At 37.4% G+C, this 18,923-nt stretch overlaps 1 protein-coding gene across 1 annotated transcript in view; it reads left to right on the top strand.

Moving 5' to 3' along the window:
* PAPPA (pappalysin 1) overlaps positions 1-18,923 on the top strand; it is a 396,585-nt gene that overhangs the window by 250,822 nt on the left and 126,840 nt on the right. Inside the window, exon 9 of the mRNA XM_089685526.1 lies at positions 5,934-6,025. Coding sequence (XP_089541652.1) covers positions 5,934-6,025 — 92 coding nt within the window. The remainder of the gene's footprint in view (positions 1-5,933; positions 6,026-18,923) is intronic.

The following is an 18,923-nucleotide window of genomic DNA, read 5'->3' as shown; positions in this document are numbered from 1 at the left end:
ATTGACATTATAACAACTAATCCCAAAACTCCGTAATTTTAATGAGCTTTCTTGTAGGCACCATCATTGACCCACCCCTCACCTGTTGTGACAAAGGAAACCTTAAACTAACTTTTAATTGACCAAACTCATGACCTGTTGGTTTTATCCCATACCAGACTGTCAGGGCTCCCGGTAAGACCAGAGATGCGTGAACTGACACAGGGAAACGCAGGCTCAAGTATAGTATAACAATATAATTTATTAAGGGTTATACACAAATATAAACGCACAATATAACAAAACCAAACCTCCAACTGATAACGGAATGTACCCAGATAAGAGCAGTTAGGGCTGGTGAGGTGGAGTGGTCAGGCGGGCTGGGTCAGGAATCATCGGGCAGACAAGACACAAAGGAGTAGGCAGAGCGTAGTCAGACGGGCTGGGTCAGGAACAATCAGGCAGACAAGGTACCAAAGGAGCAGGCTGGAGAGTGGTCAGGAATAGCCGAGGTCAGGACAGGCGGAGTTCATTCAGGGTCAGGATCAAGCAGAATCAGGAATCAGGCAGGAAGCAGACAGGATGCAGGTACAGGGGCTCATGGGAAACATACACCAAGGCACTGACTGCAGGTCTGGCCATTCCTTAAATACACCTCCTGCAATCAGCCTCAGGTGATGGCTGACTGCAGGAGTGAGCTTCTGGTTGCTGAGAGCACCCGCTGGCCAGCCCTGGTACTGCAGCCCACAAGGCAGGTGAGTCCCACCACCATTGGCAAGTCCATTCCTGACACAGACCCACTAATTTATTCTGACTCTAAGCCATGAATCCAAGGGTTGGAGAGAGGAGCAAACTTTTGCCAACTGTGAGATAGATGACCTGTCTAGCATTCTTTCCCCTTCTGCTCCTTACATGTCTTTGGCAGTACACTCTTTAGTAGCCTGCCTTAGACCCATACTGTGGGTACCATGCCACTATCTACACCTGATTAGTGGGTGCTCATATCAGTCACCTCATACATCCAGTCAGGGGCGGACTGACAACTCATGGGGCCCCAGGGCTATAGGGGATCATGGGTCCCCTGTGTCCTTGCCCAAACTCACAAAAGCTTATGAAAAAGGTACCAGGGGCATCTCATGGGTCCCCCTACTGACCCCGGGCTCTCGGGCAGTGCCCGAGTTTCCAAATGGTCAGTCCGCCCCTGCATCCAATAGCCTATTACACAACTCCATTTCTTTGAACTCAACACCAAACTTTTGAAATTAGTCCTTGCATAATTAATTGGTGACCAATGACAAAACAACTAGTCACACAGCTTCCAAATCTTAATGAGCTTTCTTGTAGGTGCCATCAATGATCCAACCCTCACTTGTTTTGACAAACAAACCTTAAATCTTCTAATTTTACATCAATCAAATTCATAACCTGTTGGCTACATCCCATACCAGACCAACTAACCTTTTATGAGTCTCTAAAACCATGAATCCAAAGGTGGGAGAGCGGAACTTTCTTTTGCTAGCTGTACAATACATGACCTTTCTAATGTTCAGTCTTGTGCTCCTTACCTCAGAACTTCCCCTTCCAATGACCAATTCTATTCTTTATTACTTAGGTAGCACAGTTCAGGGTATCCTTTTTACTTTTTATAAAAACATAAGTATCTGAAGCACTTTATTTTTGCATTAGTAATTTCATGTTGTCTGTATATTGGTTTCTACAGCTGTTTTTTTTTTCTTTTCGTTAGTCACATGATATTATTGAGTAAATAGATATAGCTGAAAACTGTTTTTCTTTGGTTTTGGATAAAGTAGAGAATGGCCAGAATCCCAGTCGAGATAATCTATCCTGTCCAAGGTGGTGCACATTCCTAGAGTGGAGAACCGACAGGCAGATTTTCTCAGCAAAGTCAGGACCTGGAGAAATGGGTTTTCTATAAGGAGGTATTCGGGGATATATATCTGCACTGGGGAACAATGAATGTAGATTTTCAATCCACAGCGAATGTGGAACTGTGTGTGTCCCGGCCATGGAGATGTTCTGTGCCATTGGCCATTGTCACCGAAGCAGAAAAAGATGGGAAATCCAAAAATTTAGAGTTGTCACCAAAAAAAGGTAAGGGTAAATCTTTCAATAGGGACACCTGTATTGGTGACAACTGTCTGAGAGGGGAATTCCTTTAAATTTGGGGAGATTTCCTTTCTGTTGCATCTCCAGTTAAGGGAAATCTCTTCAGTGGGACACAAACAAAAAAAGAAAAGCCGGTCATGGATGGATCAAATCTTGGCCAGTTCAGCAGGAACCAGATGAGATTTGATCCATCTATGGATAGGCTGGTTTACCCAAGTGGATCCATCGATTGACTTTGGCACAATCAGCTTGTTGTATTTTTTACATGTGATTACTGCCGGTGGCTAAAGATGCCAGCAGTAATAATGGTGTACGACCCGCTGGGAAGGCTCCCTGCTTGCATAGCACAGTAGAGCTAAGGGAGGGATTCCTGTGCACACAGTAAGTGTTGATGGGGATATTGAGTGATTTTATTTCCTTCCACCATAAGTGGAAGCCTGCTTAACCCTCCTCTACTCTATCCCAAACTAAAACATGTTGACGCTATGCATAAAGGTTAAAGATAAGCTTTGTTCTTTATTTTAGGTACTTATATAGCTCCATCAATTTATGCAGTGCTTTACATATAGATTGTACATTCACATCAGTCCCCGCCCCTGAGGAGCCTACAATATAAGGTCCCTAACTCACATTCATTCACATACTAGGGCCAATTTAGACAGGAGCCAATTCCCCTACCAGCATGTCTTTGGAGTGTGGGAGGAAGCCAGAGTACCCGGAGGAAACCCACGCAGGCACAGGGAGAACATGCAAACTCCAGGCAGGTGGGATTCAAACCAACGACCCTAGTACTGCTAGACCCTAGTACTCTTCATGGTCTGACAATGCTGTGAAAGGTTATTGGTATTTTCTGCATGATCTTTTTTTTTTCAGTTTTCGACATCAGTTGGATGAGATCTTTCTCCAAGTGCCATTGGTATACCAAATGGAGTCAATGACTAAAATATAACTATCACCTTGCCGCCCGACCTATAGCAGATTGATGGCCGGGCGGGGCACTCCTCGTTGTCACTGGGCGTCATATGACTTCCTGTCAAAACGAGCCACTCACGTGGCCGCGTGGCCGCACAGTGGTGTGGACATAGCACTATACTGGCCCGTTGCCAGTGTCATGTGACCGCTGTGACCAATCACAGCAGATTACATGTCAGTTGTATACAATGGATGGCTTCCTGTCATGCCATCCATTGTATACAATTATGTAGTTAGCTGTGACTGGTCAAGGCAGTCACATGATACAGACAGGGCCAATCACAGCCTATCTGTATCATGTTATCATCTTTGCCCAATCACATCTAATCACAGCAAAAGACTGAATGAATCAGTTTCATTCAGTAACAATGATTGCATATATCAATGAAATACATCGGTATTGGCAATCATAATGGTTTTAAAAAAAAAAAATCCTGATCACTTGCCCAGAGTAGTTCAATGTTACTATAGTAACATTGTATTGCTTTGGTCACAATGTGCTGAAAAATAAAATAGTAAAAAAAAAGGAAATACATTTAATAAAAAATAAAAAAACAGAAACATTTGAAAGTAAAAATACAAATTATTATTATTATTATTATTTTAACCAAAGAAATGTAACAGAATATATTTTGACCTAAATGTATGAAAAAAATGTTTGTTTTGTTTAGCAAAAAATGAAAAAACTCAGCGGTGATTAAATACCACCAAAAGAAAGCTCTATTTGTGTGCAAAAAATGATACAAATTTCATATGGGTACAGTGTTGCATGACCACGCAATTGTCATTCACAGCATGACAGCGCTGAAAGCTGAAAATTGGCCTGGGCAGGAAGGGGGTAAAAGTGGCTGGTGGATAGGAAGGGGGTAAAAGTGGCTGGTGGATAGGAAGGGGGTAAAAGTGCCTGGTGGGCAGAAAGGTGGTAAAAGTGCCCGGGATTGAAGTGGCTATTAGTCCAGCATTGTGTTGTGTCCAGGGGCGGACTGACTATTCGGGTACTCGGGCACTGCCCAAGGACCCGGGGTCAGTAGGAGGCCCCATGAGATGTTCCTGGTACCTTTCATAGGCTTTTTTGGGTGTGGTTTTAGTGTGGGCGAGAATACAGGGGCCCCATGATTCCCTATTGCCTGGGTGCCCCATTAGTTGTCAGTCCGCCCCTGGTTGTGCCATTACCTTGATGCATAATATCAGATAAAAAGGCAGCTTCAAATATAAAAAAATGGCGGCCGGTACATATTGACTCTGGTAGCTGACCGTGGTCTTCTACTGTTGTTGAGGATTTCCGGTCTACTCCCCCATGTAGAATTATTTTAACTCGCCAATATCTACAGACTTTTAAGAGTTTCCATTTCTTTCAGTTTGTTCGCAGCCTGGAGAACTCAATAGAGTGGTAACATCACTTTTCTGGCAGTAGCTTTCTTTAGAATTACTTGCCTAATTCAACAAAGAATTTCGGCCAGTTTCAGTAGCATTGCTGTCACAGACGAAACATTCCGGAATTTCTAACTGCTTCCACTCGCTATGGTGGCAACAAGTTCTTAAAAAAATTTACCATCAGTTGGCAAATTGAGATTAGATTTCCTTAACAGGGCTCTATCCGTGATCCCATTCAGCTGTGTACAGGGAGTTTCCCCAGCTATATATACGTAGATGTTGATGTCATAGCCCAAATACAGCAATGCCCATTTTTGGAAAATGACTTGAACCATTTAGTGAGTGGAACCTGATGGGGAGCTGAGAGACTAGCTCCCCATTAGGTCCACCTTACTTTTGTTTTCAGTAGAGCGCATTGAGGAAGGTGTGTCCAGTAGAGCGCACTGAGGAAAGTGTGTCCAGTAGAGTGTAGTGAGCAAATGTGTCCAGTTGAGCGCACTGAGGAAGGTGTGACCAGTAGAGCACACTGAGGAAGGTGTGCCCAGTAGAGCGCACTGAGGAAGGTGTTTCCAGTAAGGCGCACTGAGGAAGGTGTTTCCAGTAAGGCGCACTGAGAAAGGTGTTTCCAGTCGAGTACACTGGTGAGGGTGTGACCAGTAGAGCACACTGAGGAAGGTGTTTCCAGTCGAGCGCACTGAGGAAGGTGTTTCTAGTCAAGCACATTGAGGAAAGTGTGTCCAGTCAAGCACACTGAGGAAAGGTGTGTCCAGTAGAGCGCACTGAGGAAGGTGTGTCCAGTAGAGCGCACTGAGGAAGGTGTTTCTAGTCAAGCGCATTGAGTAAGGTGTGTCCAGTCAAGTGCACTGAGGAAGGTGTGTCGAGTAAGGCACATTGAGGAAGGTGTGTCCAGTAGAGTGCACTGAGGAAGATGTGTCGAGTAAGGCGCACTGAGGAAAGTGTGTCCAGTAGAGCACACTGAGGAAAGTGTGTCCAGTAGAGCACACTGAGGAAAGTGTGTCCAGTAGAGCACACTGAGGAAGGTGTTTCCAGTAGAGCTCATTGAGGAAGGTGTGTCCAGTAGAGTGCACTGAGGAAGGTGTGTCCTGTAGAGCGCACTGAGGAAGGTGTGTCCAGTAGAGTGCACTGAGGAAGGTGTGTCCAGTAGAGCGCTCTGAGGAAGGTGTGTCCAGTAGGGACTCTTCAGTTCCGGAACCTTGCTTCAACAGACTCATGTACCTTTCTCTAACAGCTACAAGGAACTGACGCAATCGCTGGTTTTGGTTCATTCAGCACAATTCTGGAAGGTGTGTCCAAAATCCTTTATGAATTCCCCCCATATCTGGTAATAACACCAAAATGATGCAAAAACAAATGGAAAAAGGCAAACATTGTGTGTGGCTCTCTATGTTTTTCAAAGTTTTTTCATTGAAGTATCCCAACCCTGATGTCATATTACAAGTGAAGTCTTCTTCCTCCTCCAGGGACCTCGGGGAAGAGTGCGATGACAGGAACAAGATCAACGGTGATGGATGCTCTCTGTTTTGCCGTCAAGAGCCGTCTTTCCACTGCATGGGTGAGTAGTAACCAGCAATGGATTGTTCGTTCCATGGAAATATAATCATTTGTCATGACTGGGGAAGAAAAACATATTCTTTTGTCATTATGTCATAATATCCAGTATTTTTTTTGTTTTAATTTTTTTTCGGGGGTGAAAGGGAGCAAATTTTAATTCCTGATTGGGTCACTGCTACACCTACAATCCAGTGAGAGCGCCGAACAAACGCTCAACATTCCAAGGGTAATTCAATGATAAAATCGATTCATCACGGAACTGAGACAACGTGTTTTGGGGGCCAAGAACTTTCCCTACATCAGGGATACAAAAAAAGGTACAAATTCACTTGTTTTGTACTTGTTTTGTAGCCCTAATGAAGGGGGGTGTTTGACCCATGAAAAGCGTTGGACCTGAGACTCATGGACGTTTGTTTGGCATGCTCAATCACTCAGTGTGCAGTCTCGTTATATGTGTATGGATTCTCAACTCTGGGAACTTTCCCCATTTTCCTGAGGGTGGGCCCCATTTTGTGGAGTGCTGCCGAAAATGGAGCCAGTGTGCCCAGTCTTTAGCCCCCGAAACGTGTTGGAACTATTCCGTTACAAACCAGTTTTATCATCAGTTTTCCTTGGATCCATGGACGCTTTCTGGCACTCTCATTCGATGGAATCTCAACTCTTCGAACTTTCCCTTTTTCCTGAAGGTGGGCCCCATTTTGCGGAGCGTTGCCAAAATGGAGCCAGTGTGCCCAGCGTTTGGCCCCCGAAACGTTTTGGAACTATTCCGCTACTTACCAGTTTTATCATCAGTTTACCTTGGATTCATAGACGTTTTCTGGCTTTCTCATTCAATGAATTCTCAATTCTGGGAACTTTCCCTTTTTCCTGAGGATGCCCCCCATTTTGTGTAGCGTTGTCAAAATGGAGTCAGTGTGCCCAGCGTTTGACCCCCGAAACGTGTTGGAACTATTCTGCTACGAACCAGTTTTATCATCAGCTTACCTTGGATTCACGGACGCTTTCAGGCTTTCTCATTCGATGAACGTAGATTCTCAATATGTGTGTGTGGATTGTCATCTCTGGGAACTTTGGCCCCTGAAACGTGTTGGAACTATGAACCAGTTTTATCATCAGTTTACCTTGAATTCATGGACGCTTTCTGGTACTCTCATTCGATGGATTCTCAACTCTGGGAACTTTCCCCTTTTCCTGAAGGTGGTCCAAATTTTGTGGAGCAATGCCAAAAATGGAGCCAGTGTGCCCAGCGTTTGGTCCCCGAAACATGTTGGAACTGTTCTGCTACGAACCAGTTTTATCATCAGTTTACCTTGGATTTATGGACGCCTTCTGGCACTCTCATTCAGTGAATTCTCAACTCTGGGAACTTTCCCTTTTTCCTGGGGGTGGTCCAAATTCTGTGTGACATATAAATAAAATTGCAACACGCACCATTTTATTCTCTAGGGCCTCTGCGTTTTAAAAAAAAATATAATTTTTTTTTTTTGGGGGGGGGGGGGGGGGGTCAGGGGTTTCTAGCAAAAACTACTAAGATACAGGTGAAACTTGAAAAATTTGAATATCGTGCAAAAGTTCATTTATTTCAGTGCAGCAACTTAAAAGGTGAAACTAATATATGAGATAGACTCATTACATGCAAAGCAAGATAGTTCAAGCCGTGATTTGTCATCATTGTGCTGATTATGGCTTACAGCTCATGAAAACCCCAAATCCACAATCTCAGAAAATGAGAATATTGTGAAAAGGTGGAATATTCTCGGCTCAAAGTGTCCCACTCTAATCAGCTAATTAAGCCATAACACCTGCAAAGGGTTCCTGAGCCTTTAAATGGTCTCTCAGTCTGGTTCAGTAGGAATCACAATCATGGGAAAGACTGCTGACCTGACACCATCATTGACACCCTCCATAAGGAGGGAAAGCCTCAAAAGGTAATTGCAAAAGAAGTTGGATGTTCCCAAAGTGCTGTATCAAAGCACATTAATAGAAAGTTATGTGGAAGGGAAAAGTGTGGAAGAAAAAGGTGCACAAGCAGCAGGGATGACCGCAGCCTGGAGAGGATTGTCAGGAAAAGGTCATTCAAAAGTGTTGGGGACTTTCACAAGGAGTGGACTGAGGCTGGAGTCAGTGCATCAAGAGCCACCACACACAGACTGATCCTGGACATGGGCTTCAAATGTCGTATTTCTCTTGTCAAGCCGCTCCTGAACAACAAACAACATCAGAAGCGTCTTACCTGGGCTAAAGAAAAACAGACCTGGTCTGTTGCTCAGTGGTCCAAAGTCCTCTTTTCTGATGCAACTTTTGCATCTCATTGGAAACCAAGGACCCCGAGTATGGAGGAAGAATGGAGAGGCCCAAGGACCCCGAGTATGGAGGAAGAATGGAGAGGCACAAGGACCCCAAGTATGGAGGAAGAATGGAGAGGCACAAGGACCCCGAGTATGGATGAAGAATGGAGAGGCCCAAGGACCCCGAGTATGGAGGAAGAATGGAGAGGCACAAGGACCCAGAGTATGGAGGAAGAATGGAGAGGCACAAGGACCCAGAGCATGGAGGAAGAATGGAGAGGCACAAGGACCCCGAGTATGGAGGAAGAATGGAGAGGCCCAAGGACCCCGAGTATGGAGTAAGAATGGAGAGGCCCAAGGACCCCGAGTATGGAGGAAGAATGGAGAGGCCCAAGGACCCCGAGTATGGAGGAAGAATGGAGAGGCACAAGGACCCCGAGTATGGTGGAAGAATGGAGAGGCACAAGGACCCCGAGTATGGAGGAAGAATGGAGAGGCCCAAGGACCCCGAGTATGGAGGAAGAATGGAGAGGCCCAAGGACCCCGAGTATGGAGGAAGAATGGAGAGGCCCAAGGGCCCCGAGTATGGAGGAAGAATGGAGAGGCCCAAGGACCCCGAGTATGGAGGAAGAATGGAGAGGCCCAAGGGCCCCGAGTATGGAGGAAGAATGGAGAGGCACAAGGACCCCGAGTATGGAGGAAGAATGGAGAGGCACAAGGACCCCGAGTATGGAGGAAGAATGGAGAGGCCCAAGGACCCCGAGTATGGAGGAAGAATGGAGAGGCACAAGGACCCAGAGTATGGAGGAAGAATGGAGAGGTACAAGGACCCCGAGTATGGAGGAAGAATGGAGAGGCACAAGGACCCAGAGTATGGAGGAAGAATGGAGAGGTACAAGGACCCCGAGTATGGAGGAAGTCCAGTGTGAAGTTTCCACAGTCTGTGTTGATTTGGGGAGCCATGTCATCTGCTGGTGTTGGTCCACTGTGCTTCATTAAGTCCAAGGTCAACGCAGCCGTCTAGCAGGAGATTTTGGAGCACTTCATGCTTCCTTCCGCAGACGAGCTTTATGGGGATGCTGACTTCATTTTCCAGCAGGACTTGGCACCTCCCACACTGCCAAAAGCACCAAAACCTGGTTCAATGACCGTGGGATTACTGTGCTTGATTGGACAGCAAACTCGCCTAACCTGAACCCCATAGAGAATCTATGGGGCATTGCCAAGAGAAAGATGAGAGACATGAGACCGAACAATGCAGAAGAGCTGAAGGCCGCTATTGAAGCATCCTGGTCTTCCATAACACCTCAGCAGTGCCACAGGCTGATAGCTTCCATGCCACGCCGCATTGAGGCAGTAATTGCTGCAAAAGGGGCCCAAACCAAGTGCTGAGTACATATGCATGCCTATACTTTTCAGAGGTCCGATATTGTTCTATGTACAATCCTTGTTTTATTGATTGCATGTAATATTCTCATTTTCTGAGATTGTGGATTTGGGGTTTTCATGAGCTGTAAGCCATAATCATCACAATGATGACAAATCACGGCTTGAACTATCTTGCTTTGCATGTAATGAGTCCATCTCATATATTAGTTTCACCTTTTAAGTTGCTGCTCTGAAATAAATGAACTTTTGCACCATATTCTAATTTTTCGAGTTTCACCTGTTAATAAGAAGTGTCAGAAAAGGTTTGATTTTCAAGTCGATTATTTCACCACTTGTGTTGTTTTTTTTTTTAATGTAAAAAACCTGCTGCGTAAATACCGTGTGACATAAAAAAATTGCACCACACGTCGTTTTCTTCTCTAGGGCCTCTGTTTTTTTTTTTGTTTTTTTTTTTTTTAAATATAATGTTTGGGGGTTCTAAATAATTTTCTAGCAAAAAATATTGATATAAATAAAAAGTGTCAGAAAAGGCCTTATTTTCAAGTCGATATTTTCGGACATCACAGCAGAGATGTGAGCAGAAACATCATAAAAACTCAGCAAAGGGTTCTGCCAGTAGTGGAAAAAAAAATCATACCAGTAGTGGAAAAAAAAAGTCCTCTTTATATTTTTTTATTTCAAAAAAATATAAAAAAAACCCGCTGCATAGATACCGTGTGACATAAAAAAATTGCACCATGCACCATTTTATTCTCTAGGGCCTGTTTTTTTTTTTAAATTTAATGTTTGGGCATTCTAAGTAATTTTCTAGCAAAAAACACTGATATAAATAAAAAGTGTCAGAAAAGGTTTGATTTTCAAGTCAATTATTTCACCACCTGTGTTTTTTTTAAATTTAAAAACCCACTGCGTAAATACCGTGTGACATAAAAATAAATTGCATCGCACGTCGTTTTATTCTCTAGGTCCTCTGTTTTTTTGTTTTTTTTAATAAAATGTATTGGGGTTCTAAATAATTTTCTAGCAAAAAATACTGATATAAATAAAAAGTGTCAGAAAAGGCTTGATTTTCAAGTCGATTATTTTACCACCTGTGTTTTTTTTTTTATTTAAAAACCCACTGCATAAATACCGTGACATAAAAAAAAATTGCACCATGCACCATTTTATTCTCTAGGGCCTGATTTTTTTTTAAAATTGTAATGTTTGGGGTTCTAAGTAATTTTCTAGTAAAAAATACTGATATAAATAAAAAGTGTCAGAAAAGGTTTGATTTTCAAGTCGATTATTTCACCACCTGTGTTTTTTTTTTAAATTTAAAAACCTGCTGCGTAAATACCGTGTGACATAAAAAAAATTGCACCAAGCGTTGTTTTCTTCTCCAGGTCCTCTGTTTTTTTGTTTTTTTTAATAAAATGTATTGGGGTTCTAAATAATTTTCTAGCAAAAAATACTGATATAAATAAAAAGTGTCAGAAAAGGCTTGATTTTCAAGTCGATTATTTTACCACCTGTGTTTTTTTTTTTATTTAAAAACCCATTGCATAAATACCGTGACATAAAAAAAAATTGCGCCATGCACCATTTTATTCTCTAGGGCCTGTTTTTTTTTAAATTGTAATGTTTGGGGGTTCTAAGTAATTTTCTAGTAAAAAATACTGATATAAATAAAAAATGTCATAAAAGGTCTGATTTTCAAGTCGATATCTTCGGACATCACAGCAGAGCAGAAACATGATAAAAACGCAGTGAAGGGTTCTGCCAGTAGTGGAAAAAAAATCATCTTTATCTTTTTTTATTTTTGTTTAAAAAAAAATAAAATTAAAAAACCCGCTGCGTAAATACCGTGTGACATAAAAAAAATTGCACCAAGCGTTGTTTTCTTCTCCAGGTTCTCTGTTTTTTTGTTTTTTTTAATAAAATGTATTGGGGTTCTAAATAATTTTCTAGCAAAAAATACTGATATAAATAAAAAGTGTCAGAAAAGGTTTGATTTTCAAGTCGATTATTTCACCACCTGTGTTTTTTTTTAAATTTAAAAACCTGCTGCGTAAATACCGTGTGACATAAAAAAAATTGCACCAAGCGTTGTTTTCTTCTCTAGGTTCTCTGTTTTTTTGTTTTTTTTAATAAAATGTATTGGGGTTCTAAATAATTTTCTAGCAAAAAATACTGATATAAATAAAAAGTGTCAGAAAAGGTTTGATTTTCAAGTCGATTATTTCACCACCTGTGTTTTTTTTTAAATTTAAAAACCTGCTGCGTAAATACCGTGTGACATAAAAAAAATTGCACCAAGCGTTGTTTTCTTCTCTAGGTTCTCTGTTTTTTTGTTTTTTTTAATAAAATGTATTGGGGTTCTAAATAATTTTCTAGCAAAAAATACTGATATAAATAAAAAGTGTCAGAAAAGGTTTGATTTTCAAGTCGATTATTTCACCACCTGTGTTTTTTTTTTAAATTTAAAAACCTGCTGCGTAAATACCGTGTGACATAAAAAAAATTGCACCAAGCGTTGTTTTCTTCTCTAGGTTCTCTGTTTTTTTGTTTTTTTTAATAAAATGTATTGGGGTTCTAAATAATTTTCTAGCAAAAAATATTGATATAAATAAAGAGTGTCAGAAAAGACCTGATTTTCAAGTCTATATCTTCGGGCATCACAGCAGAGATGTGAGCAGAAACATCATAAAAACGCAACAAAGGGTTCTGCCAGTAGTGGAAAAAAAAGCATACCAGTAGTGGAAAAAAAAGTCCTCTTTATATTTTTTATTTCACCACCTGTGTTTTAAAAACAAATATAAAAAAACTCGCTGCATAAATACCGTGACATAAAAAAAATTGCACCATGCACCATTTTATTCTCTAGGGCCTATGTTTTTTCTTTTAATTTAATGTTTGGGGGTTCTAAGTAATTTTCTAGCAAAAAATACTGATATAAATAAAAAATGTCATAAAAGGTCTGATTTTCAAGTCGATATCTTCGGACATCACAGCAGAGCAGAAACATGATAAAAACGCAGCGAAGGGTTCTGCCAGTAGTGGAAAAAAAAGCATACAAGTAGTGGGAAAAAATCATCTTTATCTTTTTTATTTTTGTTTAAAAAAAATAAAATTAAAAAACCCGCTGCGTAAATACCATGTGACATAAAAAACAAATTGCACCGCACGTTGTTTTATTCTCTAGGTCCTCTGTTTTTTTTTTTTATTTAATAAAATGTATTAAAACGCAACAAAGGGTTCTGCCACTAGTGGAAAAAAAAGTCCTCTTCATATTTTTTATTTCACCACCTGTGTTTTAAAAACAAATATAAAAAAACTCGCTGCATAAATACCGTGACATAAAAAAAATTGCACCATGCACCATTTTATTCTCTAGGGCCTATTTTTTTTTTTTTAAATGTAATGTTTGGGGGTTCTAAATAATTTTCTAGCAAAAAATACGTATATAAATAAAAATAAATTGCACCAAGCGTTGTTTTCTTCTCTAGGTCCTCTGTTTTTTTTTTGTTTTTTTTAAATATAATGTTTGAAGGTTCTAAATAATTTTCTAGCAAAAAATATTGATATAAATAAAGAGTGTCAGAAAAAGCCTGATTTTCAAGTGGATATCTTTGACATCACAGCAGAGATGTAAGCAGAAACATCATAAAAACGCAACAAAGGGTTCTGCCACTAGTGGAAAAAAAAGTCCTCTTTATATTTTTTATTTCACCACCTGTGTTTTAAAAAAAAATATAAAAAATCTCGCTGCATAAATACCGTGACATAAAAAAAATTGCACCATGCACCATTTTATTCTCTAGGGCCTATGTTTTTTCTTTTAATTTAATGTTTTGGGGTTCTAAGTAATTTTCTAGCAAAAAATACTGATATAAATAAAAAATGTCAGAAAAGGTCTGATTTTTAGGTCGATATCTTCGGACATCACAGCAGAGGAGAAACATGATAAAAACGCAGCGAAGGGTTCTGCCAGTAGTGGAAAAAAAAGCATACAAGTAGTGGGAAAAAATCATCTTTATCTTTTTTATTTTTGTTTAAAAAAAATAAAATTAAAAAACCCGCTGCGTAAATACCATGTGACATAAAAAACAAATTGCACCGCACGTTGTTTTATTCTCTAGGTCCTCTGTTTTTTTTTTTTATTTAATAAAATGTATTAAAACGCAACAAAGGGTTCTGCCACTAGTGGAAAAAAAAGTCCTCTTCATATTTTTTATTTCACCACCTGTGTTTTAAAAACAAATATAAAAAAACTCGCTGCATAAATACCGTGACATAAAAAAAATTGCACCATGCACCATTTTATTCTCTAGGGCCTATTTTTTTTTTTTTAAATGTAATGTTTGGGGGTTCTAAATAATTTTCTAGCAAAAAATACGTATATAAATAAAAATAAATTGCACCAAGCGTTGTTTTCTTCTCTAGGTCCTCTGTTTTTTTTTTGTTTTTTTTAAATATAATGTTTGAAGGTTCTAAATAATTTTCTAGCAAAAAATACGTATATAAATAAAAATAAATTGCACCAAGCGTTGTTTTCTTCTCTAGGTCCTCTGTTTTTTTTTGTTTTTTTTTAAATATAATGTTTGAAGGTTCTAAATAATTTTCTAGCAAAAAATATTGATATAAATAAAGAGTGTCAGAAAAAGCCTGATTTTCAAGTGGATATCTTTGACATCACAGCAGAGATGTAAGCAGAAACATCATAAAAACGCAACAAAGGGTTCTGCCACTAGTGGAAAAAAAAGTCCTCTTTATATTTTTTATTTCACCACCTGTGTTTTAAAAAAAAATATAAAAAAATCTCGCTGCATAAATACCGTGACATAAAAAAAATTGCACCATGCACCATTTTATTCTCTAGGGCCTATGTTTTTTTTTTTAAATTTAATGTTTGGGGGTTCTAAGTAATTTTCTAGCAAAATATACTGATATAAATAAAAGTGTCAAAAAAGACCTGATTTTCAAGTCGATATCTTCGGACATCACAGCAGAGCAGAAACATCATAAAAACGCAGCGAAGGGTTCTGCCAGTAGTGCAAAAAAAAAAAGCATACCAGTAGTGGGAAAAAAATCATTTTTAATCTTTTTTATTTTTGTTTAAAAAAATAAAATTAAAAAACCCGCTGCGTAAATACAGTGTGACATAAAAAACAAATTGCACCGCACGTCTTTTTATTCTCTAGGTCCTCTGTTTTGTTTTTATTATTGATTAATAAAAATGTATTTTGTGCCAGTGTTAGTTCAAGGCCCATAGAATTCCTTCCATTATTTATATTGATTATTTGAGGTGGGACAGGTGTTTTATTGTTGGGTGGTCTATGAATTGATAAAATGTATTTATTTTTTATTATTTATTGGTAATTATTGATTAATAAAAATTTATTTTGTGCCAGTGTTAGTTCAAGGCCCATAGAATTCCTTCCATTATTTATTTTATCATATATTGTTTTGGGGGTTCTAGCAAAAAAATACTGATATAAATAAAAATTGTCTTTTATATCTTACAGACTAAATAGGATGTTTCTATTTTTTTTTTATTTTTATTTCGGAGTCTGCAGGGTTACGGAGGACCGTTCGTATCCGCATTGCATACCAGTAGTAAAAAAAAAAAAAAAAAATCTTTATCTTTTTTATTTCACCACCTGTGTAAAAAAAAAAAAGAAAAAAAGAAAAAAAAGAAAAAGTTAATTATAGCTTCACAAATTGTGTTTATGAGTAACAGGCTGACATATTGTGAAATGAATCAGGAGAAGTGGGAGGACAGGCATTGTGTTTGCGGCCCCAAAGAAGAGGTGTTAAGTGTGGGAAAGACTGACACTCGACGAGTCATAAATTCCACATACTATACATAGTTTACTATGGATGCAAAGGAGTCTGGGGAAACGGCAGCGTGAAAAAAGGTTCTAAATCTAGCACTGAGCTCTCCGACGTCTCCCGCCAAGGGCCACAGTTCAGGATTATGGAATTTATGCAACAGTTTTTCTTTTTTTTTTTTTTTCTATTTTTCTTTTTTTTTTTTAAGAACAAAGTAAGGAGATTAATAAAAGTCAACACGTTAGTATGAAAGGACAAAATAATAATTATAAATAATGAAATTCTATAGACCTTGGACGAACACTATCACAAAAGAACATTTCCATAATCAATAATCACCAATAAATAATAAAAATAAAAAAATACATTTTATAATTTCATATCATAGACCACCCAAGAAAAACACCACCCTCCCCCCCAAAAAAAATATGTGCAAGTACTACCCCCCCCCCCAACATAAATACCTGTTGATTAAATACCTGTTCCAACTCAAATCATCAATCAATAAATTAAAAAAAAAAAATAAAAAATTTTAATGCATTGACCACCCATCAATAAAACATCTCAAATATTCAATATAAATAAGGGGATTCTAAGGGCTCAAATAATCAATATAAATAAATGAATTCTACAGACCTTGGGATAACACTGTCACAAAATTTATTTTTCATAATCAATAATCACCATTAAATAATAAAAATAAATACATTTTATTATTTCATATAATAGACCACCCAACAAAAACACTGCCCCCCCCCCCCCAAAAAAAAAATATGTGCAAGTACTACCCCCTTAAAAAAATCGCAAGTACATAAATACCTGTTGATTAAATAAATACATGTTCCAACTCAAATCATCAATCAATAAGAAAAATAAATATTTTTTTTTAAATCCATAGACCACCCATCAATAAAACATCTCAAATATTCAATATAAATAAAGAAATTCTAAGGGCTCAAATAATCAATAATAATAAATGAATTCTACAGACCTTGGGATAACACTGTCACAAAATAAATTTTCCATAATCAATTATCACCAATAAATAATAAAAAGAAATACATTTTATTATTTCATATCATAGACCACCCAACAAAAACACTGCCCCCCCCCAAAAACAAATATGTGCACGTACTACCCCATTAAAAAAATCACAAGTACATAAATACCTGTTGATTAAATACCTGTTCCAACTCAAATCATCAATCAATAAGAAAAATAAATATTTTTTTTTAAATTCATAGACCACCCATCAATAAAACATCTCAAATATTCAATATAAATAAGGGGATTCTAAGGGCTCAAATAATCAATAAAAATAAATGAATTCTACAGACCTTGGGATAACACTGTCACAAAATAAATTTTTCATAATCAATAATCACCATTAAATAATACAAATAAATACTTTTTATTATTTCCTATAATAGACCACCCAACAAAAACACTGCCCCCCCCCCAAAAAAAAAATATGTGCAAGTACTACCGCCCTAAAAAAATCACAAGTACATAAATACCTGTTGATTAAATAAATACATGTTCCAACTCAAATCATCAATCAGTAAATAAGAAAAAATTTTTTTTTTAAACTCATAGACCAATAAAACACCTCAAATATTCAATATAAATAAATGAATTCTACAGACCTTGGGATAACACTGTCACAAAATAAATTTTCCATAATCAATTATCACCAATAAATAATAAAAAATAAATACATTTTATTATTTCATATCATATACCGCCCAACAATAACCCCCTCCCCCCCCATACAGAAAAAATGTCAAGTACATACTGTAAATAGCTGCTGATTAAATACCTGCTCCAACACAAATCATCAATCAATAAATAAAAAAAATAAATAAATTTTTTTTAATGCATTGACCACCCATCAATAAAACACCTCAAATATTCAATATAAATAAAGGAATTCTACAGACCTTGGGATAACACTGTCACAAAATAAATTTTTCATAATCAATAATCACCATTAAATAATAAAAATAAATACATTTTATTATTTCATATAATAGACCACCCAACAAAAACACTGCCCCCCCCAAAAAAAATATGTGCAAGTACTACCCCATTAAAAAAAATCGCAAGTACATAAATACCTGTTGATTAAATAAATACCTGTTCCAACTCAAATCATCAATCAATAAGAAAAATAAATATTTTTTTTTAAATTCATAGACCACCCATCAATAAAACACCTCAAATATTCAATATAAATAAGGGGATTCTAAGGGCTCAAATAATCAATAAAAATAAATTAAGTCTACAGATCTTGGGATAACACTGTCACAAAATAAATTTTTCATAATCAATAATCACCATTAAATAATAAAAATAAATACATTTTATTATCTCATATAATAGACCGCCCAACAAAAACACTGCCCCCCCAAAAACATATGTGCAAGTACTACCCCCCTAAAAAAATCGCAAGTACATAAATACCTGTTGATTAAATAAATACCCGTTCCAACTCAAATCATCAATCAATAAGAAAAATAAATATATTTTTTTAAATCCATAGACCACCCATCAATTAAACACCTCAAATATTCAATATAAATAAAGAAATTCTAAGGGCTCAAATAATCAATAAAAATAAATGAATTCTACAGACCTTGGGATAACACTGTCACAAAATAAATTTTTCATAATCAATAATCACCATTAAATAATAAAAAATAAATACATTTTATTATTTCATATCATATACCGCCCAACAATAACCCCCTCCCCCCCATACAGAAAAAATAATGTCAAGTACATACTGTAAATACCTGTTGATTAAATACCTGCTCCAACTCAAATCATCAATCAATAAATAAAAAAAATAAATAAATTTTTTTTAATGCATTGACCACCCATCAATAAAACACCTCAAATATTCTATATAAATAAGGGGATTCTAAGGGCTCAAATAATCAATATAAATATATGAACTTTACAGACCTTGGGATAACACTGTCACAAAATAAATTTTCCATAATCAATTATCACCAATAAAAAATAAAAATAAATACATTTTATTATTTCATATAATAGACATCCCAACAAAAACACTGCCCCCCCCCCCAAAAAAAAAATATGTGCAAGTACTACCCCATTAAAAAAATCGCAAGTACATAAATACCTGTTGATTAAATACCTGTTCCAACTCAAATCATCAATTAATAAATAAGAAAAATATTTTTTTTTAACTCATACACCACCCATCAATAAAACACCTCAAATATTCAATATAAATAAAGGAATTCTAAGGGCTCAAATAATCAATATAAATAAATGAATTCTACAGACCTTGGGATAACACTGTCACAAAATAAATTTTGCATAATCAATAATCACCAATAAATAATAAAAAGAAATACATTTTATTATTTCATATCATAG

Source organism: Staurois parvus, unplaced genomic scaffold (genome assembly GCF_062004578.1).
Source record: "Staurois parvus isolate SC_StPar_1 unplaced genomic scaffold, SC_StPar_1.0 ptg000377l, whole genome shotgun sequence".
NCBI lineage: Eukaryota > Metazoa > Chordata > Amphibia > Anura > Ranidae > Staurois > Staurois parvus.
Note: the sequence above shows the minus strand (reverse complement) of the source record. Positions and strands in the feature narration are given on the sequence as shown.